General features: G+C 41.6%; 1 protein-coding gene across 1 annotated transcript in view; it reads right to left on the bottom strand.

The window, feature by feature from the left end:
* Nucleotides 1-311: 311 nt before the first annotated feature.
* Nucleotides 312-25,607, bottom strand: part of LOC311099464 (pro-neuregulin-1, membrane-bound isoform-like) — a gene marked incomplete at both ends in the record, with an annotated part of 88,355 nt that continues 63,059 nt past the window's right edge. Inside the window, 6 exons of the mRNA XM_084140148.1 lie at nt 312-984; nt 3,624-3,824; nt 8,674-8,804; nt 10,138-10,264; nt 10,499-10,601; nt 12,237-12,260. Of these exons, the coding sequence (XP_083996274.1) occupies nt 312-984; nt 3,624-3,824; nt 8,674-8,804; nt 10,138-10,264; nt 10,499-10,601; nt 12,237-12,260 (1,259 nt within the window). The remainder of the gene's footprint in view (nt 985-3,623; nt 3,825-8,673; nt 8,805-10,137; nt 10,265-10,498; nt 10,602-12,236; nt 12,261-25,607) is intronic.

The raw sequence follows: 25,607 nt of genomic DNA, 5'->3' as shown, positions 1-25,607 counted from the left end.
TGTACATGGCCCAGAGTCGTGATGCAGTTCCCTTAAGCACACCAAACGGAAATTAAAGGCACCATTGATATTTTTCTCCATTGAAATACTGTGAACCATTGGTACATACTAGTGTATGGCACATGTTTGTACACATTTTTATTTATTTATAAAATACTTTATTCACTTCTTCACTAAAATAAACATTTTTTATCTTCTCTTTTTTGTGTGGAAATATTTAATTCATAGAAAATAAAGGTTTAGTAGTGATTCTGTACTATTTCTTTTTGAATCTGACGTATTTTTCGAAACAATATTTTTCATTTTTCACCTTATACAGCAATTGGATCTTGGTTGGTGATAACGCTGGATAACCTGCCTTGCAGGTCATCCTGTGGGGAGAGTCGGAGTGCTGGGTAAGTCCTGCTACTGTCTGTGAGCGGCTCCACACCTGCAGCCATGGGGTCCTGTAAGCTTAGGAAGGGCGTGTCCTCTCCCACGCGATAGTCCTCCTCCGTCTCGCTCTCCGAGCTGCTCCCTCGGTCGTTGGACTCCGTTTTGTTGCCCACCGCGTGGCCGTTGGGCTTTGTTCTTTTGGCCCGGCGGCCATTGTAGCTGTTAGTGAGTTTTTTAGTGAGGCTTTGCGGGGGAACGGGTGGTACCGCGACCATGGCGGCGACCGCCTCATACTCCTGCGTGGTCTCGTAGTCATCGTCCTCGACAATCCTCAGCGGGCTGTGCGGGGGGCTGTGGACCTTGTGGCCATGGTTGTAGTGGGCAGAGTTCCTCTTGGACTTGCTGTGGTGGTGGTGGTTGGGGAGCGGCGGCTTGTCACGGGGCCACGGCGGGGTGGTGAATAGCAGGGGGTGCTCCTCTTCGCCAGAGGGGCTGACTGCCATGCTGGACATGGGGGCTGACATCTCCGAAGGAGGGGAGCCCGGGGTCACGGGAGAGAGCAACTCCACAGGAGACAGGCAGGTTGGGGTGGTCATTGCTGATACATACCTGACAGACAGATCCAAAAGAGAAGCCACTATCGATTAGGAACATACAAGTGAGAATACACAACTGTATGTATTGACACCACTAGAATCATTGTTTTGGACATATTCTGTTAAAACAAGAGCTCTAGCACTTCTTTAACACATGCTTTTTAGCTAAATGAAATAAATCCAAAGCATTGCATTTAATTCCCTATAGGTACAGTCAAATCCTCAAGTGCACATCCAATGAGCATAGGCTCCTTTAGAGTGCAGTGCAATTCACCAGTCTCCACTCAAATACTTTTTTTTTTTTTTTACTTTACTCTGCTCTAGTTCAGGATGCACATTCATTCCAGATCCATTTCATCAATCAGATGTATGACTGTATAGGCCTTTCTCTTAGTATGTGTTGGGAGGACAGAGACACTGATGTGAAGAGCATTTATCTCCGTCTGCCCCGGCCAGTCATTAGAGTTATGTGCACAGATGGGTCCTCTCTGACTCAGTGTGACCTGTGACCTTTGCTGCTCAGGGACAGGTGTGCTACCTGCTGCGCTGTCTGCAGCTGGACTCTGACAACATGGTTACACCTGCGCTCATCAGCACCACATTGATTTACTAATGGGGATTGATGAAGTCGTCATTGTCCATTAGGTTTGATCTCAGAAGGACTGTTTGTGAAGTCTAAATATAGGACAGCTCATAGGAAACCTCTAATAATATACAGTGGGGAGAACAAGTATTTGATGCACTGCCGATTTTGCAGGTTTTCCTACTTACAAAGCATGTAGAGGTCTGTCATTTTTATCATATGTACACTTCAACTGTGAGAGACGGAATTTAAAACAAATATCCAGAAAATCACATTGTATGATTTTTAAGTAATTAATTTGCATTTTATTGCATGACATAAGTATTTGATACATCAGAAAAGCAGATCTTAATATTTGGTACAGAAACCTTTGTTTGCAATTACAGAGATCATACATTTCCTGTAGGTCTTGACCAGGTTTGCACACACTGCAGCAGGGATTTTGGCCCACTCCTCCATACAGACCTTCTCCAGATCCTTCAGGTTTCGGGGCTGTCGCTGGGCAATACGGACTTTCAGCTCCCTCCAAAGATTTTCTATTGGGTTCAGGTCTGGAGACTGGCTAGGCCACTCCAGGACCTTGAGATGCTTCTTACGGAGCCACTCCTTAGTTGCCCTGGCTGTGTGTTTCGGGTCGTTGTCATGCTGGAAGACCCAGCCACGACCCATCTTCAATGCTCTTACTGAGGGAAGGAGGTTGTTGGCCAAGATCTCACGATACATGGCCCCATCCATCCTCCCGTCAATACGGTGCAGTCGTCCTGTCCCTTTTGCAGAAAAGCATCCCCAAAGAATGACGTTTCCACCTCCATGCTTCACGGTTGGGATGGTGTTCTTGGGGTTGTACTCATCCTTCTTCTTCCTCCAAACACGGCGAGTGGAGTTTAGACCAAAAAGCTCTATTTTTGTCTCATCAGACCACATGACCTACTCCCATTCCTCCTCTGGATCATCCAGATGGTCATTGGCAAACTTCAGACGGGCCTGGACATGCGCTGGCTTGAGCAGGGGGACCTTGCGTGCGCTGCAGGATTTTAATCCATGACAGCGTAGTGTGTTACTAATGGTTTTCTTTGAGACTGTGGTCCCAGCTCTCTTCAGGTCATTGACCAGGTCCTGCCATGTAGTTCTGGGCTGATCCCTCACCTTCCTCAAAATCATTGACGCCCCACTAGGTGAGATCTTGCATGGAGCCCCAGACCGAGGGTGATTGACTGTCAACTTGAACTTCTTCCATTTTCAAATAATCGCGCCAACAGTTGTTGCCTTCTCACCAAGCTGCTTGTCTATTGTCCTGTAGCCCATCCCAGCCTTGTGCAGGTCTACAATTTTATCCCTGATGTCCTTACACAGCTCTCCTGTCTTGGCCATTGTGGAGAGGTTGGAGTCTGTTTGATTGAGTGTGTGGACAGGTGTCTTTTATACAGGTAATGAGTTCAAACAGGTGCAGTTAATACAGGTAATGAGTGGAGAACAGGAGGGCTTCTTAAAGAAAAACAAACAGGTCTGTGAGAGCCGGAATTCTTACTGGTTGGTAGGTGATCAAATACTTATGTCATGCAATAAAATGCAAATTAATTACTTAAAAATCATACAATGTGATTTTCTGGATTTTTGTTTTAGATTCCGTCTCTCACAGTTGAAGTGTACGTATGATAAAAATTACAGACCTCTACATGCTTTGTAAGTAGGAAAACCTGCAAAATCGGCAGTGTATCAAATACTTGTTCTCCCCACTGTATATAAAAAACTATTTTATTCAGGAGAAAGAAAGGATAACATGGCAATGTAAATACCACAAATCTTGGGTTAAATCTTGGTTAACTGTATATTTATAAAACAAATCCATAATATATAAAATGTATGTTGTTCCCAAAAAATTATTACCAAGTATAATCTCTAAAACATACATTATTCTTAAATGGATATCTCTATTTAACTCTGATCATTAAGACGTGGCAGACACTATCACTAATCGCAAACCCTCCATTAGGTGTATGGGCTGAAGGGAGGTTGTGTGTAAAGCGGCACGTAGCACCATTAGCTACATTAGGGCGTCTTTCTCCTACCTCTCGCTGTACAGCGAGTCCCTGTAGGAGTCTGGCGTGTCTCGAGTGTCCTTTAGGTAGGCACTCAGGTCTCTGGCGCCGGCCGTGGCGTTCAGACGACCCCGGTGGCTGGGCGTGGCGTGCCGGCTGTTCTCCGCCGATGACATCACCAAGACAGAGCGGCTGTGAGAGAAGGCACTCTCGCTGTGGTCGTTGCTCCAGCTGAGGTGGGGAGACAGAGGAGAATGAAGAGGGGAATTAATTGCTTCTCTTAAATGAAGGCAAAACACTGGCTGCTTCAGACACTGGCGTAAGCTGTAAACACAGTAAATCATGTCTATGGCAAACCTGGGTTTAAAATCTAAATATATGCATATTTGTCTCTGTTTCAGCACCAATTGGTAGATTATTTAGATTCAGGAAAGTATTTGTGAATCATAAAAAACTGGTTTGGAGAGCCTTTACACAAACGGTGTTTTGATTCATCTGAAAATTGCCACATTCAGTTCTTCAACCCATTGTAATGTTGGAAGATTAGTGTACATATATTTATAATAGGGAGAATAGTGTACCATAGTAGGCTATACCCTCGTCTATTGTCTGCACTAACCATGGAACTGTGTGATGACACGGCCAAGTATTGCGCCATGCGTCGGGTTCAAACTGTTCCATAACTGCTCCATAACAATTTAATTAGCCATAAATATTATCGACTGTAACTAATGATCCTCAGCAACAACCACAAGGCTGTGACGGCGTTTACAGAAGAAGCAAATGAAGGTAAACGAAACAATGTAATTAAATCGAATGATAATGTAGGCTATACAGTACCAACTGAAGGGAACTAACAATAAATTGGCAGTTAAATATGTGTGGTTCTTAGGCCTACTGATCGTAGATACTGGTAGTCGTACCGGGCTCCACGAGGGGGCTAAAGAGGGCTTTACCCCCTCAGTTCCAACTTGTGCCTCCTCAGTTGTAGTTTTATGTCCCTATATAAAAATAGCAAAAAAGTTCAAATGATTAACCCGGCCACCAACTCTGCACCCTCTGCTGCAACTTGCCCATACCCCCCCCCCCGCTTCTCCTTCACACAAATTCAGACAGCTGATGTTTTGAAAGCGCTGCAAAATCTGGACCCCTACAAATCAGCTGGGCTAGACAATCTGGACCCTTTCTTTCTAAAACTAGCCGCCGAAATTGTCGCAACCCCTATTACTAGTCTGTTCAACCTCTCTTTCATAACGTCTGAGATCCCCAGAGATTGGAAAGCTGCCGCGGTCATCCCCCTCTTCAAAGGGGGTGACACTCTAGATCCAAACTGCTACAGACCTATATCCATCCTGCCCTGCCTTTCGAAAGTATTCGAAAGCCAAGTTAACAAACAGATCATCGACCATTTCGAATACCACCGTACCTTCTCCGCTATGCAATCCGGTTTCCGAGCTGGTCACGGGTGCACTTCAGCCACGCTCAAGGTCCTAAACGATATTATAACCGCGATTGATAATAGACAGTACTGTGCTGCCGTCTTCATCGACCTGGCCAAGGCTTTCGACTCTGTCAACCACCGCATTCTTATTGGCAGACTAAATAGCCTTGGTTTCTCAAATGACTGCCTCGCCTGGTTCACCAACTACTTCTCAGATAGAGTTCAGTGTGTCAAATCGGAGGGCCTGTTGTCTGGACCTATGGCAGTCTCTATGGGGGTGCCACAGGGTTCAATTCTTGGGCCGACACTTTTCTCCGTGTATATCAATGATGTCGCTCTTGCTGCTGGTACTCTCAGATCCACCTCTACGCAGACGACACCATTTTGTATACATCTGGCCCTTCATTGGACACTGTGTTAACAAACCTCCAAACGAGCTTCAATGCCATACAACAATCCTTCAGTAGCCTCCAACTGCTCTTAAACACTAGTAAAACTAAATGCATGCTTTTCAATCGAACGCTGCTGGCACCCGCCCACCCGACTAGAATCACCACTCTCGACGGGTCTGACCTAGAGTATGTGGACAACTACAAATACCTAGGTGTCTGGTTAGACTGTAAACTCAACTTCCAGACTCACATAAAGAATCTACAATCCAAAGTTAAATCTAGAATCGGCTTCCTATTTCGCAACAAAGCCTCCTTCACTCATGCTGCCAAACATGCCCTCGTAAAACTGACTATCCTACCGATCCTTGACTTCGGCGATGTCATTTACAAAATAGCCTCCAACACTCTACTCAGCAAATTGGATGTAGTCTATCACAGTGCCATCCGTTTTGTCTCCAAAGCCCCATACACTACCCACCACTGTGACCTGTACGCTCTTGTTGGCTGGTCCTCACTACATGTTCGTCGTCAAACCCACTGGCTCCAGGCCATCTATAAATCACTGCTAGGCAAATCCCCGCCTTATCTTAGCTCATTGGTCACCATAGCAGCACCCACCCGTAGTCTGCGCTCCAGCAGGTATATCTCACTGGTCATTCCCAAAGCCAACACCTCCTTTGGCCGCCATTCCTTCCAGTTCTCTGCTGCCAATGACTGGAACGAATTGCAAAAATCTCTGAAGCTGGAGACTCTTATCTCCCTCAATAACTTTAAGCATCAGTTGTCAGAGCACCTTACCGATCACTGCACCTGTACACAGCCCATCTGAAATTAGCCCACCCAACTACCTCATCCCTATATTGTTATTTATTTTGCTATTTTGCACCCCAGTATCTCTATTTTCACATAATCTCTTGCACATCTAGCATTCCAGTGTTCATACTATTGTAATTATTCTGCACTATAGCCTATTTATTGCCTTACCTCCATAACTTGCTACATTTGCACACACTGTATATATATTTTCTGTTGTATTTCTGACTTTATGTTTTTTACCCCATATGTAACTCTGTTGTTTTTATTGCACTACTTTGCTTTATCTTGGCCAGGTCGCAGTTGTAAATGAGAACCTGTTCTCAACTGGCTTACCTGGTTAAATAAAGGTGAAATAAAAAAAATAAAAAATTGAGTGACAGGTTGGCGCCAAATAAATCTGTATACTCTGCTGCGCTGTCAGCACAATGGACAGAGCGCGCAGTGGTGTGTGTAGGGAGGCTATGGAAAGCCACTGGGGCGGTTAGGTATGACTCCATTGCGTTTTCATAAAAAGCGGGAAAAAACACTTCTCTTCTCTGTGGTAGGCTAAGTGAATAATGTGATATGTGTCTTCTCTGCCTGTAATATTTGATTTAGATTTATAAGGGCGGGGTCAAGTTTACCAGTCAGGCCCTGGTGAGGACACCGTGTTGGAGGCCGAACTGTCTCTTTCCTGCTCCTCTGCTGTTCTTATAGGGGGCCATATGATAGGGTGTGAGGTTTTCATCCCGACATTGACTGACACTGAATTGATTATGAACGAGCTCTCTCCAGAGCCTGGAGAGGAGAGGGTGTGCTCTGACCCTTTCCCCAAGCTTGGAGATGAAATGACTGCGCTGCAAAATGTTTATTGGTTTGGAATGGAAGATATGTCACTGCTGGGGGGTCTGGAGACAACTCCAGGGTCCACTGTGTATCGTTCGGGAGAGAACACTCCCTTACCTGCTTCAACAAAGGCCCATGCGAGGAAGTTTGTGCCCTCGCATCGCCAAAAAGTTAGAGGACAGTGTTCAAGGCCTGGGCAAAGTGTTCACATGTCCATTAGTTTGGGTAGTGTGTGCGTTTACGGAGGGTGGTTGGAAAATACTGAACCGTAATGATTTCGGTTGAAGGGAAAATGACCACTGATACGTCCTGGCAATGTTTGAGGTTACTACTTATGTGTGAGGAATGTGTCTCGAGCATAATTTTAAAATGTTGAGACCAGAATAAGGGGAGGGGTGTGTGGCAAACACTGCTAGAAGGCCCCTATTCTGCGTTGATACAGTGCAGGGGAGAAAGGCTACAGATTTCGCGCCAACCTGTCACTTCAAAAGCACTCAATGATCTCGGAGTCTCTGCATTTGAACACTATGTTTATTGTGGTATATAGCACAATATGTGCAGAATTCAATATAATTCCAACCATGAACCCCAAAAAACGTAGCCCCCTCACCGATATAAACTGCCCCTTGGCACCGGGTCTGCTGATAGAGGTTAATATTTAACATGATAGAAATAGGAAACAGAAAGGTGGGGTAGCCTATGATTAAGATATTCGAGAGTGCCCATCCCTGCAAGTTAAAAGGCTGTACAGTTTAAATTCTGCATAATGGCACAGCATTTCATAAACTTTACTGTGGGAAAGTTGATATGCTTCAGTTTGCTACCATATGACTGGTTTCACATTCTCCAGCAATTATAACGTAAAATAGATCTCAAACAAGTGTCATTTATATTTACAATTCCCTTATCCAAACGGATTACTCATTTACCTAGCTCTTATCAATAGCTCTTATCAAGTTGTAAATTACAGTGCATGGAGAATGGTGTTATTTATATCGGAAATAATAAAGTAGATGCTATTTCCACTTGGAACCGGTAGGTTCGCTAGACCTTATTCATGGTTTCCTCGCCTGTAAAGGTGGTGGAATTATAAGGGCAGTAAATCAAGGTCAGAATACGGCGTATCTGTAGACACACTTCCTTTATTCGATCTCCACCCCAAACGGATAGCAGGTGAATAACACGCTATTCTCATGCTTAAATTCAAGGTCAGAATACACATAGAGAAAAAAGTGCATAAAAAGGGAATTACGTTCAATTTACGTGCCTTAACTCGGGTCGGAATTCCCCCCCAACGTGAATTAATTGCTTTTCAAACCCCTGACATTAACGGAGGGAAAAGAGGAAAATAGGAAAGGAGGAAAAGCGGGGGTGGGTGGGGGGAAATGAGAAGGACTTGCGTAGGGCGGTAACGCGGTAACGCATTCTGACAGTTATGACACACTGAAGGAGATAAAAAGAACACATTCTATAATAGGACTTTATCTTAGACACATTATTACAGTATCTTCTTAAAGCCAGCGCTATAGTTCACCTCTTTCTAAAAGCAGACAACTTTTACAAATGGGAGGAAAGGAAGAAGGAAAGCTGTCGTGTATAGGGTTACCTTTGACTGGAGGTGTGGGTGACCGTTGTGGATTGATGCGCTGATGATGTGTACTGGCTCGTGGAGAAGGACGTTTCCGTTTCCTTCACGAGTAGATGCTGTGTGGGCAATGCATTTTTAGACATAAATTGCTATAAGAAGGGAAACGTAAACAATCAAATGAAGCATCAATAATATGGCCGTGAAATCACGTCATGTGATTATGAAATGTGCAGATACTGTAGCTCTATTTACTCTGAAACAAATCAACAAAAATATATTCAGTGCCTTAAAGTATTCACACCCCTTGACCTTTTCCACATGTTGTTGTTTTACAGCCTGAATTTCAAATGGATTAAATTGAGATTTTGTGTCACTGGCCTACACACACAATAGCCCATAATGTCAACGTGGAATTATGTTTTTCGAAAGGAAGGAAACCGCTCAGGGATTTCACCATGAGGCCAATGGTGACTTTAAAACAGTTAGAGTTTAATGGCCGTGATAGGAGAGAACTGAGGATGGATCAACAACATTGTAGTTACTCCACAATATTAACCTAAATGGCAGGATGAAAAGGAAACCTGTACAGCATATGTTCTAAAACCTGTTTGCAATAAGGCACTAAAGTAAAACTGCAAAAGTTGTGGAATAGAAATTAACTTTATGTCTTGAATACAAAGCATTATGTTTAGGGCAACTCCAACACAACACATCACTGAGTACCACTCTTCATATTTTCAATCATGGTGGTGGCTGCATCATGTTATGGGTATGCTTGTCATCAGCAAGGACTAGTGACATTTTTAGGATAAAAAGAAACGGAATAGAACTAAGCACATGCAAAATTATAGAGGAAAACCTGGTTCAGTCTGCTGTCCAACAGATACTGGGAGACAAATTCATCTTTCAGTAGGACAATAACCTAAAACACAAGGCCAAATATACACTGGAGTTGCTTACCAAGATGACATTGAATGTTCCTGAGTGGCCTAATTACAATTTTGACTTAAATCTATGGCAATACTTGAAAATGGATATCTAGCAATAATCAACAACCAACTTGACAGAGCTTGAATAATAAATAAAAAAATAATGTGCAAATATTGTACAATCCAAGTGTGCAAAGCTCTTAGAGACTTACCCAGAAAATTTCACAGCTGTAATCGCTTCCAAAGTTTATTCTAACATGTATTGACTCAAGGGGTTGAATACCTATGTAATCAAGATATATTAGTGTATTTTTTTAATTTAAATGTTAGAATTTTTCTTACACTTTGACAGGGTATTTTGTGTAGTTCATAAAAAAAAGAAAAGACAAACTCATTTTAATCCCAACTTGTAACACAACAAAGTGTGGAAAAAGTCAAGGGGTGTGAATACTTTCTTAAGGCAATGTATATTTGAACGTTAGCATAAGAGTTGGCCTAGTCACTAGACATAAAGACATAAATTAGACATAAATTAGCTACGTGAGTGACTTACATTGACAAGCTGGACGTTTTCAAGGGAAGGGTTATAAGTCGTACGTCCATTAGCCATACTAGCCATGCTGTTTCTCTCATTTCGTAGGCTCTGCCTCAGACGATCATGGAGCTTTTTCCTCTGCTTTCTGTGCATGTAAAGACAAACTGCATTGTGAGACTGACCAGCCATTTAGCCTTTGCAAAAATCAGAGGGATGACAGATTTTGTCAAAGGTTGACATCAGATGTTGTGATCGTCAATAAAACATTTAAAATGTTCAAATCTGTAGGCTATTACCTCAGAGAAAACTACAAAATATGTAATAAGGATACTAGTAAATACTGATTTTGAGTTTTGCGTAAAAATGTGACGTGAATTACTTTGTTTTGCAGTAGGCAACCACACACATGATTCCAACCACTAGGAGTGCAATGCAGATTCCTGTTATTGTTAATACACGTTTCTGATACAGCTCCTCAGCTTCTGGAAAAGAGGACAATGCATTCTTAAAACTCCACAACATGCAGGCCTAACTGTCACACAAACCAAACTCTACTCAGAAATCCCAAGGGAAACGAACAAACGTGTTTTAGTTTTATGTATTATGGTTATACATTCACAGAAACAATCAAACCGGGGCACATTCAGCAGGACGCAACGTTTTAGAGGAATCACGTTGGCTTTATTCATGTCATTTCTATCTGCAATGTTCAACAATGTTTGGCTACTGAACATGGCCCAGATGTAACATCGTATTAGTGGGTGTTGGCTGTTAACCGAGACGGAGGAAATCGAATAGATTGATCTGAGGAGGCAGTTCTGCTAAATCCAGTTGGAATGCGAGGAAGTGTTAGTTCAAGGTCGGGCTCCGTAATCATGACTAGGCAAACCACAGAAAATGCATTCTCCACAATGCATTCTAACCAGCCCAGGTGTTACTAATACAACAGATGCATACTTTATATAAAATATTGTTATTCATCAAGACAATTAAAATCACTCCTTTGTGTAATGTTAATATTCTAATACTGCAAACAGTGCAACATTGTTTGTTCACAGGACCCAGCGCTTGGAATTATGGAATATTTTCACAGATTACAAGTCACCAGATTAGGGGATCAAGTGAAATGTATAATTATATGAACTGTTCAGTTATCGCACCTAGTTCGTACTCTACTCCCTTTAAAAAAATTGGTCGGTTCACCTCAGTATTACGTGTCCTGTGAACAAATGATGCTACAAACAATCACTTTTTGAAATGAAGAACAATTCTTTGGTAAATTGTTCAGTTAACATCAACATCACTTAAAAGACCCACAGCAAAAACAGACATCACTCCGATGAGACAAGGGGAGGAACCATGAGATGACAGGAGAACAAAGGGGATACTGTTGGGGGATGGACACATATACACACACACATCCACACGGTACAGTAGGAAATAGGAAGACAGGAAAGAAGGAGCTGAAATGAATGGGCAGCAAGGGAGGACGCTGTCAACGTATTTGGCATGACATACTAAATACTGGTTGGACCAGAGGAGGGATCAGGGGAGATGCAAGGGAAAGGCAAAAGCATGAGCTGAAGGGATCTGAACATACAGCATAACCACACTGCAGTCTCTATGGGCACCTACTCTGTCTAATGTGTGTCTGACAGAACAACAAGAGATACAGTCTACTGTAGCTCAAAAGTTTGAATGAGTCTAATGTGAGTTTATGGTGGTGATTTGAGGACCTACTCTTTGTTTGTTTGTATGTGTGCAGGTTAATTTGACTATACGCTAACACATTGAGGTTTTCCAAAAATGTATAATTGAAGGTGTCATTACCAAGCATTGTAGATGCTGGCTGCACCATGCGGCTTCGAACTTGAGTGAAACAATATGACTTTAATCACATTGCCATTTTTGGCCATGCTGCCAGAATAACAGCATAAAGGCTTGGTAGATTGGCAGCATATTTGAACTAAATGTATGTTTATTATTCTATTACAAATATGGTATGTTATGGCTGTATGATCCCTTCATTGGCACAAGGAAACTGGCTGGAGTTGAAGGGGCAGGCTCAAGCTTCTAATCCTACATCTGCAAACTAAAGAGAAAGGAACTATCCATACCCATAAATTCAATCCCAAGATGTTCTGCCAATGCAGAAAGGTGACAAAAAGAAAATAGGTATTTTTCAGATGAGGTGTTATTTAGAACTATATTGCTCACAAAATGTCTACTCAGTGTTTCTACAGAGAATGGAATGATGCATTATAACTGACTCTTTCACCTTATAGAATAATTCTATAATCATTCTAGAAGAGGGTTTCCCAAACTTGGTCCTGGGGCCTACCATAGGTGCATGTTTTGTTGTTTGCCCTAGCACTACACAGCTGAACAAAACATGCACCACTCGGAGGCCCCAGGACCAAGTTTGGGAAACCCTGTAATAGATGAAACACAGAATGATAATAATAAGGAGAAAAGGCTTAAGTGTACAGTACATACTGTGTATTTCAAATAGCTTATTTGTGAATATCCACTCTATTATAGTCTAACAGCTAACTAAGTGCTAAGATGATTTTACCACAACAAGGGAAAGTAATAAAAGACCTAAACCCATCGAATACATGAGTTAATCAAAAATGCATTAAAATGTATCCATCCGATAATCGCTACCATGAGAGGAACTTTCTCAGTACAGTGGCATGCGCATGCAAACATCACTTTGCTTGCTTTACCAATGGTAATGTCACTATACGGTCATTCAGGCAGGTTTAGGGGCACTAGTTAGGCCATTAGCAGTTCAATTTTAAACACTACGGCATGTCCTACACCTCTCATGCTGTGTGAGGATCATGCACTATTTCCATTCCCAACATTCCCATTGCCTTATTCTAAAATGGATTAAATTCCAATGACACTGTTACGTACTGTGATGTACTTCCTATTCTTTCTTTGACAATAGGCTACAATTATCATACTGTTATTTTGGTTAATAGCTGTGTCATTGAAGGAGCTCTAATGTCATTATAAAGTTGTATAAACTGACGCAATGAGGTAGTATAGGAACAGAAGGCATATCTTTCCTTGAGTAAATCTGACTAATATTCAAATATCTTGTTTGTCCTTAAAAATTATGCAAAACATAAACACATGGCTGGTCTGCATGGAACAGATAGCAACAGCAGCATTCCTTTTGATTAGCTCCTCCAATACACTAGCTGACATCTCAGGGAGACACAAAATACAACTCCCTCTGTTCCTTTGCTTCCTCCACACTCATTACATCTCAATAGGCATCTTTTTTTGTTCCACCTCGTAGATAAAGCATGGTTGTTTGCTGCTGTTTTGCCAGGCAGTGGTGTGTATTCATGGATGCCAAGGGAAGCTAGGCTTATCCAAATATTTGATCAATAAAACATTTTAAATGACAAAATAATGTATCTTTCGTCTCTCTGTGTTTTCACAATTTTCTGTTAATTCACAAGTGGCTGAATCTCACCAGAGAAATCATCTGGTTTTCTTGGTGTTCAATACAAGTTTGTTCCGGCAAACCCACTCCCCGATATTTCCCAGATCTACCTGTAGAGCTTGCTGTACCTGTTGGACCGATTGTCTTGCTGTATAAATTGTATCATCTGCAAATATAGTAGCTTGAGTTTCAGATAAGGCATAAGTAAGGTTGTTGGTATATATTAAACAAAGAAGTGGCCCAAGGCAACTGCCCTGCGGTATTCCACAGTTTAAAGCATTGATATAGGTGGACTGTTTCCTGTCAGTTAGATATGACTGTACCCAATTCAATGCTGCCTCCGTAAACCCATAATAATAATTTTGTCAAAATTATTTCATGATACACTAAATCAAATACTGCACTGAAATCTAAAAATAGTACACCCACAAACCTGCCATTATCCATAGCATTGAGCCACTGGTCAGTCATGTCAACCAATGCAGTGGTAGTGGAATGGTTTTTGCGATAAGCATGCTGATTGGCTGTGATCAGATCATTATTTTCCATGTACTCCCATTTTGCCTCCTTACAATACCCTCTAATATCTTACTGAGTGAAGGGAGTAGACTGATTGGTCGACTATTGGCAGGAGGAATGGGTTTTTTGCTGTCTTTTGGGATTGGACACAGTTCAGCATGCTTCCATACATTTGGAAATGTCCCCTTTTCCAGTGACCAATTCAATATGTATTTCAGTGGAGTCTGGGGAGCATCATAGCGAAGTACAATATTGTCCATAAGATCATAACCTGTAGATGTACCATTGAGTAATGACTTCAATAGGTTTAACACCTCCACTACTGACACCATTTGTAGACTAAAATAACAGTTTTTTTGCTCATAATATGATCATCAATCCATTGGACAATAGCTTGTTTGGAAGAATGGGTGTTTACATTATCGCTCAGTAAATTAATTGTCTTTGTAAAAAAAATCTGCAAAATGATTGGCAATATCAGCTGGTTTTGTTATTGTTCTCATCAACCTCCACACTAGATGGGCATGATGAGATAGATGTACCAAGTAAGCCCTTAACTGTATTCCATTCCTTTTCTGAATAATTTTTGTAATCAATAAAAGCATTTTTATAAAATATATACAGTGGGGGAAAAAAGTATTTAGTCAGCCACCAATTGTGCAAGTTCTCCCACTTAAAAAGATGAGAGAGGCCTGTCATTTTCATCATAGGTACACGTCAACTATGACAGACAAATTGAGGAAAAAAAATCCAGAAAATCACATTGTAGGATTTTTTATGAATTTATTTGCAAATTATGGTGGAAAATAAGTATTTGGTCACCTACAAACAAGCAAGATTTCTGGCTCTCACAGACCTGTAACTTCTTCTTTAAGAGGCTCCTCTGTCCTCCACTCGTTACCTGTATTAATGGCACCTGTTTGAACTTGTTATCAGTATAAAAGACACCTGTCCACAACCTCAAACAGTCACACTCCAAACTCCACTATGGTCAAGACCAAAGAGCTGTCAAAGGACACCAGAAACAAAATTGTAGACCTGCACCAGTCTGGGAAGACTGAATCTGCAATAGGTAAGCAGCTTGGTTTGAAGAAATCAACTGTGGGAGCAATTATTAGGAAATGGAAGACATACAAGACCACTGATAATCTCCCTCGATCTGGGGCTCCACGCAAGATCTCACCCCGTGGGGTCAAAATGATCACAAGAACGGTGAGCAAAAATCCCAGAACCACACGGGGGGACCTAGTGAATTACCTGCAGAGAGCTGGGACGAAAGTAACAAAGCCTACCATCAGTAACACACTACTCCGCCAGGGACTCAAATCCTGCATTGCTAGACGTGTCCCCCTGCTTAAGCCAGTACATGTCCAGGCCCGTCTGAAGTTTGCTAGAGTGCATTTGGATGATCCAGAAGAGGATTGGGAGAATTTCATATGGTCAGATGAAACCAAAATATAACTTTTTGGTAAAAACTCAACTCATCGTGTTTGGAGGTCAAAGAATGCTGAGTTGCATCCAAAGAACACCATACCTACTGTGAAGCATGGGGATGGAAACTTCATGCTTTGGGGCTGTTTTTCTGCAAAGGGACCAGGACGACTGATCCATGTAAAGGAAAGAATGAATGGGGCCATGTATCGTGAGATTTTGAGTGAAAACCTCCTTCCATCAGCAAGGGCATTGAAGATGAAACGTGGCTGGGGCTTTTAGCATGACAATGATCCCAAACACACCTCCCGGGCAACGAAGGAGTGGCTTCGTAAGAAGCATTTCAAGGTCCTGGAGTGGCCTAGCCAGTCTCCAGATCTCAACCCCATAGAACATCTTTGGAGGGAGTTGAAAGTCCGTGTTGCCCAGCGACAGCCCCAAAACATCACTGCTCTAGAGGAGATCTGCATGGAGGAATGGGCCAAAATACCAGCAACAGTGTGTGAAAACCTTGTGAAGACTTACAGAAAACGTTTGACCTGTGTCATTGCCAACAAGGGGTATATAACAAAGTATTGAGAAACTTTTGTTATTGACCAAATACTTATTTTCCACCATAATTTGCAAATAAATTGATAAAAAATCCTACAATGTGATTTTCTGGATTTTTTTTCCTCATTTTGTCTGTCATAGTTGACGTGTACCAATGATGAAAATTACAGGACTCTCTCATCTTTTTAAGTGGGAGAACTTGCACAATTGGTGGCTGACTAAATACTTTTTTCCCCCACTGTATATATATATTTTTCTTATGATATAATTTAACTGCATAATTGCGTAGTGTTCTATAATTCTGTTAATCAATTTCTAGTTTAGATTTGGCTGCTAAGACTTTTGCCATATTTCTTTGAGAAAATGCCTCACCCAGTTCATCAATCCATGGAGATGGACGAGCCCCAACTGTACTCTTTCTTACTGGGGCATGATGGTCCATTACCTCAGTGAGCAAATCAATAAAACATTCTGTAATGTGATTTAAATCATCCTCTAGATAAATCAGCTCCAAGGGTACAGCAGCCAAATCATTTTGATTTGAAATCACATGATTAAATATTTTTAAATTTCTCTTGACCACAAGAGGTTGGGGGTTTCTTTGGAACCTTGGTGTTCATGGTTATGGTCACAATATTATGGTCTGTCCAGCCCACTAGCGTTGATCTGGCTTTTAAGCATTGCAATGATATATTACAGAAGATCAGATCAATGCACGTGTCTGAACGGTGACCTAACTTAGTTGATGATCTAGTAGTATAATTAACGATTTGTTTCAAACCACAGCTCTCTGCATATCTCATTAATTTAGTTATATTTGAATTATTATGATCCTTCCAATTTATATTAAAATCACCCAAGATAAATACATCTCTGTTACTATCTGTGGCCTGGTCAAACCCAGTGCATAAGTCATCCAGATAGGACACCTTAGAGCTAGGAGGTCTATACACACATCCTACCAATATGGGTGCCTGGTGAGGCAGATGTACTTGAGCCCATAATGCCTGAATTTGACATACATTAACGTCATCCCTCCTCTTAAAAGGTATATGATTCTGAATGTACAGTGCTACACCCCCACCATTCCTATCCCTTCTAAGTAGACTACAGTTGAAGTCGGACGTTTACATACACTTAGGTTGAAGTCATTATAACTCGTTTTTCAACCACTCCACAGATTTCTTGTTAACAAACTATAGTTTTGGCAAGTCGGTTAGGACATCTACTTTGTGCATGACACAAGTAATTTTTCCAACAATTGTTTACAGGCAGATTATTTCACTTATTATTCACTGTGTCGCAATTCCAGTGGGTCAGAAGTTTACATACACTAAGTTGATTGTGCCTTTAAACAGCTTGGAAAATTCCAGAAAATGATGTCATGGCTTTAGAAGCTTCTGATAGGCTAATTGACATCATTTGAGTCAATTGGAGGTGTACCTGTGGATGTATTTCAAGGCCTACCTTCAAACTCAGTGCCTCATTGCTTGACATCATGGGAAACTCAAAAGAAATCAGCCAAGACCTCAGAAAAAAAATGGTAGACCTCCACAAGTATGGTTCATCCTTGGGAGCAATTTCCAAATGCCTGAAGGTACCACGTTCATCTGTACATACAATAGTATGCAAGTCTAAACACCATGGGACCACGCAGCCGTCATACCACTCAGGAAGGAGACGCGTTCTGTCTCCTAGAGATGAACGTATTTTGGTGCGAAAAGTGCAAATAAATCCCAGAACAACAGCAAAGGACCTTGTGAAGATGCTGGAGGCCCAGGCCGAGGGAGATTGACAGTTATTTTGTGTTTCTTCCATTTGCGAATAATCGCACCAACTGTTGTCACCTTCTCACCAAGCTGCTTGGCGATGGTCTTGTAGCCCATTCCATTCCTTGTGTAGGTCTACAATCTTGTCCCTGACATCCTCGGAGAGCTCTTTGGTCTTGGCAATGTTGGAGAGTTTGGAATCTGATTGATTGATTGCTTCTGTGGACAGGTGTCTTTTATACAGGTAACAAGCTAAGATTAGGAGCACTCCCTTTAAGAGTGTGCTCCTAATCTCAGCTCGTTACCTGTATAAAAGACACCTGGGAGCCAGAAATCTTTCTGATTGAGAGGGGGTCAAATACTTATTTCCCTCATTAAAATGCAAATCAATTTATAACATTTTTGACATGCGTTTTCTAGATTTTTTTGTTGTTATTCTGTCTCTCACTGTTCAAATAAACCTACCATTAAAATTATAGACTGATCATTTCTTTGTCAGTGGGCAAACGTACAAAATCAGCAGGGGATCAAATACTTTTTTCCCTCACTGTAGGCTGAATTCTTGACTAGCACATAATGCATTGATGTCCTCTCATAGTATATCCAAGATATCAAGTTTGGCCAAGCCTTTCATTGATGGATTTCAAGAAGTTAACATCCATATCCGTAAACCTCTCCCCACTCTCCACTCTCCTGTCAGGCTGTATCACCGCCTGGTATGGCAACTGCACCACCCGCAACCGCAGGGCTCTCCAGAGGGTGGTGCGGTCTGCCCAATGCATCACCGGGGACACACTGCCTGCCCTCCAGGACACCTGCAGCACTCGATGTCACAGGAAGGCCAAAAAGATCATGAAAGACATCATCCACCCGAGCCACGGCCTGTTCACCCCACTATCATCCAGAAGGCAAGGTCAGTACAGGCGCATCAAAGCTGAGACCAAGAGACTGAAAAACAGCTTCTATCTCAAGGCCATCAGAATGTTAAAAAGCCATCACTAGCCGGCTACCACCCGGTTACTCAACCCGGCACCTTAGAGGCTGCTGCCCTATGTACATAGACATGGAATCACTGGTCACTTTAATAATGGAACACTAGTAACTTTAATAATGTTTACATACTGCTTTACTCATTTCATATGTATATACTGTATTCTACTGTATTTTAGTTAATGACACTCCAACATTGTTCATCCTAATATTTATATATTCCTATATTCCATTATTTTACTTTTAGATTTGTGTGTAATGTTGTGAATTGTTAGATACTACTGCACTGTTGGAGCTAGGAACACAAGCATTTCGCTAGACCAGCAATAACATCTGCTAAATATGTGTATGTGACCAATAAAATTCGATTTGATTTGTAGCCCATGTATCTGATGCTGTCTTTAACAAAAGAGTATAACATGTTGCCGCCGTAGCATTTGATTGATTGATGCCAGCAAGCGTTTGGCCTCCCTTGATAAAATGTTTTGCCAATCAGCGTTGAGCTGAGCTCAACTCTGTGTTGTCCTGGTGTAGCAAAATGCCCCCCAAGGGAGGCCAGTTTGGATTTGGCTTCACACCAATCAAACCACTTCCTAAGCAAAACGTAATTTTCAGAAAAACATGTCTGTTTCTGGTCTGCTTGTGTTGATGTCCTTGTCTCCCGAGTGGCGCAGTGGTCTAAGGCACTGCATCGCAGTGCTAGCTGTGCCACTAGAGATCCTGGTTCGAATCCAGGCTCTGTCGTAGCCGGCCGTGACCGGGAGACCCATGGGGCGGCGCACAATTGGCCCAGCGTCGTCCAGGGTAGGGGAGGGAATGGCCGGCAGGGATGTAGCTCAGTTGGTAGAGCATGGCGTTTGCAACGCCAGGGTTGTGGGTTCGATAAAAAATAATATATGTGCTAACTGTAAGTCGCTCTGGATAAGAGCGTCTGCTAAATGACTAAAATGTAAATGTAAATGTCCTGCAGTAGCTAGCCTGCTAAATCGGCCCTTTCCTAAGCCATGGATGGAGATGGGGATTTGGACTTGTGGTTTTTACTTAATTCTCTGTATAGGCCAATGATTATGATTGCGATTCTGATCTTACCATAAATTAATATGTTGTGCCACTGTGCTGAGACGATTGAAGTTCAACATGTAGCCTAGACGTAGCCTATTAGGCTCACGTTAACTAGCTAGCTAACTTAGCTGGTTCATTGTTGCCCTTGCGAGGAAGTTAGGCTAGCAAGCGTTTTAGCTACAGTAGGTAGCCTATGACAACAAAAACAAAAAGTGTACTGTATGACAGAGCCATAGACCATTTAGCCAACACGAAAGAGAGAAGGATGGCATTGGCGTTCAACTGCTCTACAACGGTGAGTCAAAGAAAAAGGATTTTACATGCACACACACACACAGAAATCAGTATCATGATATTTAGCAACATTGATTGGACTAAATTGTTTTTGGTATCTTTAAGTTTGTTTTCAGTCTATTAAACTAAAAATATATAGCCTTGTTGATTTGATGATGTTTAAGTTGAAATGGTGCTGGAATAGCGGAGGCAGTGCTCCTGTTGTCTTTTTGCTCACTTGCGGTTACTCCGTGGTTCTAAATCAGTAGTTGTTTAGTAAACTGTTGAAAACATGAACTTGCTTGACCATGCTGCAGGTGATATAACTGTTTGTTACACGCAATATTTGCTTTGTGGCCTTCACCGGACAGATGTTGCTATTCGGTTTTGTGATGAAACAAACATACTGTATGTGTAGTTGAATTTATTCCGCCACTGTGTGACTAGGGCTGTGGCGGTCACTAAATTTCGTCAGCCGGTGATTGTCAAGCAAATAACTGCCGGTCTCACAGTAATTGACTGCAATTTACATAAACGCATTTAGCATCTCCTGGCTTCCACACATAGCCTGCAAGCCACTGATGCAGAGCTTTGGAACATCTACATTTAAAAAAGTATAATAAATCCATGTAATATAGCCTACACCTTCACAATAAATCCATAATTTATTTTAGACAGGTCTAAAGAAAAATTATATGAAGAAAATGTAGTCTATTTCAGAAGATCAGATAGCATACTCTGAGTTGTCCTTATGTTAGGTCCTGATCTGGCTATGCCATATGGCTGTGGGCTACACTAGTTCATTTAGCAGACAAGATTTTCTTAGAATTCTGTGGCATTATTTTATATTATTTTATAGTATGAAGAATACAATTGAACAAATCTGAATAAAATAGAAAGGATATTTTCTCCAAACGATATGAGGGAGTGTGCACATGCGGCTATTCTGTGTTGAATGGTTAACAAAGAAATAGATACTCCTATATGCTTAATTTAGAGTTATTAATGTAACTATTTAGTTGTTCTACAAATGTTGTTTTGATTTTTAATACATTGTAAGGCTGCTTGATGCGACTCTAATGATGACTTGAAAAAAGTCTCATGAAAGGAATGAGCTCTGCACACACTTAATCAGTCTCTCATTCACAATTTGACAAACACTTGATAATGCCTCGAATTTCCCTGCGGCATCCCCTTTGTGTGGCCGTAATGCCCCCTAAAGCAATCCATGCCTTTTGCGGCCCGTGGCCGTTGTGCCCTTGGACTAAATATAATAATTATAATTCCCTTTTCCCTGAGTGCTGTGTGCTCCGAAGCACCTCTCACTTACATGGCTCTCCATCACGTGATCAAGTCATTCTCACAGGATACAAGTAAAGACAGACACATCTGGGACGCAACTGCGCACAATTCCAAGGTGTATATTGAAGAACTGCCCACATTTACTTTTCGTCAGCTAATAAGATGAGTAGACCTAACGAACAGCAAAAGCACAAGCCTATGTCAATCTACTATCCCCCATAGTACAAAAGTTGACCTATTTTGTGTGAGAAAGAAAAGTTCCAAACATAGTCTGGGACAGTTGTGGGATGCGATAGACCCCAAATTAATACAACCACTAGCATCAAAAACCCTTTTTTACGCAATGTTGATAAACTATTAGGCTATTTCTTCACATTATAAGCGCAGCAATGCGCATACGGCAGTAGGCTATAAGCGCAAATGTTCCATTAGCGGGAAAACACCATTATCAAAAGTGACCATAAATGCGATTATGCATGTAATGCTTGTATTATGAAGGTGCATTTTTATGTTGATAACGATCTTCCCCAAACTTGAAACTCACTCGCTGCTTATGTATGCCAGTTAGGCTCTATACCCCATGTAAAGCGGATTAATGTGCATAATTTTTAAAAGTTATTTGGCCACTTTAGTTGTGATACAAACCTTGTCAAAACATATAGGCCCATGGGCTAGGCTACATGAGGTGTGCGACTATGATTAGAAAAAGTTGCAAAGAAAAGGCATTGTTTCTTGCCTTACACTGGGTATCATTAACAAGTGATAATATATAATTCACAAGTGGTAGGCTAATATTGTCACCCATTACCTCCACTAACCTGTACCCCCGCACATTGGCTCGGTACTGGTACCCCCTGTATAGCCTCGTTATTGTTATTTTATTGTTACTTTTTTATTGTTATTTTATTTCTTGAACTGCATTGTTGGTTAAGGGCTTGTAAGTAATCATTTCACGGTAAGGTCTACACACCTGTTGTATTCGGCGCATGTGACAAATACAATTTGATTTGATCTGACTATTCTTGATTTCATCTTGTCTTTACATATACTAAATATGATATGTGTGAAATTTGTTTTGATTTAGAATGGACCATTATCATGCACCTGTCTTGAAACAGGGGCAGAGGAAAATATACATGTCATCAGCGAATGGAGGACGCTTTTCCTGTGGTTCATTTTCATGCCAGCCAGCTAGGCTATACTCTTGTTGTAAAGAGAAGCAATGTGCTTAACCTTAGGAAAGTTGAGAAATAAATATAGTAGGCCTAGCCTATAGAAAACTGATGGGATCCTCCTCTTTTTCATAGAAGCCATCACGCTGTTTTCTCACGCAATTGCATAGCCTATGGTAATGCTGCGCAACATGAGCTCATGGGCTCTCATGAAGTGTTTGATTAGATATTCGATCATATTTGCATTGATGTCAGAGTGGTTAGAGGGACAATAGAGTGCTGAGTACCAGGCAGTTTGCAAGTTTGGTAGGCTACTAATGACCATCGGCAGCATCAGAGCTTGGAGAAGCCTAATTACCGTGACTAAACGGTCACATGGAATTTGACTGCCTTCATGACTCGTGACCGCCGGTGTAGCAGTAATACGGTCACCGTTACAGCCATGTGTGTGAATGTTGTATTTTTGTTGTCACGGCCTTATTGTATATCACGGTGGTGTATGAACGAATGGGTTAAAGCTGGTTTATACTTTGTCTATCGACATGTCTGTAGACAATTATAATGTGAAAAGTGTCACTGGTCAAAATGACATTTAATTTATACTCTGGTAGAATGTATGTAGACCGTCGCTGCGACTGTCGGTTTCCTTGTTGCAGACAGATGAAAAAAGTTAAACTTTGACCCTGTCGCTGCGTTCGTTGTCATAGTTACCTGACTGAGCCAGCAATGAGACAATGCTCAATTTCTACAATTCTCCGGTAGAATGCCCTGCTTTTATTTCGTCACACAACTGTAAGCTATTTTCTTTAATTAGCTCACCATTAACTTATAAAGAATGAGTCTATTTTACTGTAATAATGAATAAAAATTAGCTAAAGTTAAGATGTTGTCAGATATGATATGGTCATTATTTGAACTAGCTAGCCAGCTAACGTTAGTTAGCTAGCTAACAAGCTAGAAGCAAACCAAAACATTGTTAAGAAAGTTGTTTTTAGTTGCCTGGTTTGCTAGATTGACTTATACTACATTCATTTTTAAACTGATGGGTTTATTGGTGTTAAAATACCCCAGTTATGCTATTTTGGATCACCAGGCTGCTGTTTTTGTGTTTATACTTTTTCATAAAGTCAACAAGTTGGATGTCGGACGACAATAGAATGTTCATGATGTCACTGCGACAACTGTCTACAGACATGTCAATAGACGAAGTATAAACCATCCTTTATAGAGCAAACAACGCAATTATCACAACATAGGTTGTAATATGGCTTTTTTACTGGCTTGGCTTGGCTTCCTCAGTGATTTTACACACGCACAGCAACTGTTGCCAGGTAACCTATGGTAATTGAGGTAATTGGACTGTAAGGTGTGTCATAGTGATAAAGTGCACTGGGGCCCGGTGCCTGGGCGGCTGCCATTCATCTCCCTCTCTTGCCTCTTCATGACATCAAAGACGTCTCTTTAACAGGGTCTGTTCAGGTTTTTTACAGTGCCTCCATGATCAACAAAGTCCCCCACCCACCTCCAATAAGTGTAATTGCTCTTCAGATAATAAAAGATATTGCCGGTTTAGGTTGGTCCCTGTCAAAGGCGGTAAGCATCGATATAACCACACTTTCCCCTGCCTCCTATTTGAAGGTTCAAGTTTGGAAAGTTGAATATACATACACTACCGTTCAAAAGTTTGGGGTCACTTAGAAATGTCCTTGTTTTCCATGAAAACATACATGAAATGAGTTTGAATAGGAAATATAGCAAAATGCATAGGAAATGTAGTCATTGACAAGGTTAGAAATAATGATTTTTTATATAAATAATAATTGTGTCCTTCAAACTTTGCTTTTGTTAAAGAATCCTCCATGTGCAGCAATTACAGCCTTGCAGACCTTTGGCATTCTAGTTGTCAATTTGTTGAGGTAATCTGAAGAGATTTCACCCCATGCTTCCTGAAGCACCTCCCACAAGTTGGATTTGCTTGATGGGCACTTCTTGCGTACCATACGGTCAAGCTGCTCCCACAACAGCTCAATAGCGTTGAGATCCGGTAACTGTGCTGGCCACTCCATTATAGACAGAATACCAGCTGACTTCTTCTTCCCTAAATAGTTCTTGCATAGTTTGGATCTGTGCTTTGGGTCATTGTCCTGTTGTAGGAGGAAATTGGCTCCAATCAAGCGCCATCCACAGGGTATGGCATGGCGTTGCAAAATGGAGTGATAGCCTTCGTTCTTCAAGATCCCTTTTACCCTGTACAAATCTTCCACTTTACCACCACCAAAGCACCCCCAGACCATCACATTGCCCCCACCATGCTTGACAGATGGCATCAAGCACTCCTCCAGCATCTTTTCATTTGGTCTTCGTCTCACAAATGTTGTTCTTTGTGATCCGAACACCTCAAACTTCGATTCGTCTGTCCATAACACTTTTTTCCAATCTTCATCTGTGCAGTGTCTGGGTTCTTTTGCCCATCTTAATATTTTCTTTTTATTGGCCAGTCTGAGATATGGCTTTTTCTTTCAACTCTGCCTAGAAGGTCAGCATCCCGAAGTCGCCTCTTCACTGTTGACGTTGAGACTGGTGTTTTGCGGGTACTATTTAATGAAGCTGCCAGTTGAGGACCTGCGAGGCGTCTGTTTCTCAAACTAGACACTCTAATGTATTTGTCCTCTTGCAAACTGGTTAGAGCCAGTTTGCACTGTTCTGTGAAGGGATTATGTCACGGATTCAGCCGAGGCTGCTCCTCCTCCTTGCTCGGGCAGGCTTCGGCGTTCGTCGTCACCGGAATACTAGCTGCTGCCGATCTATGTTTCTGTGTTCTACTTGTCTTGTCTTTATTGTTCACACCTGGTTCCCATTAGGTATTGATTACTTCCCTATTTAATCCTCTGGCTCCCACTGTATGTTGTGCGTGTTTGTTCATGTTTGGTTGTCGTCTGGTGAGCGGGTTTGTTT

The sequence above is a fragment of the Coregonus lavaretus genome, assembly GCF_964263955.1.
Source record: "Coregonus lavaretus genome assembly, chromosome: 24".
In the NCBI taxonomy this organism is placed as follows: domain Eukaryota; kingdom Metazoa; phylum Chordata; class Actinopteri; order Salmoniformes; family Salmonidae; genus Coregonus; species Coregonus lavaretus.
Note: the sequence above shows the minus strand (reverse complement) of the source record. Positions and strands in the feature narration are given on the sequence as shown.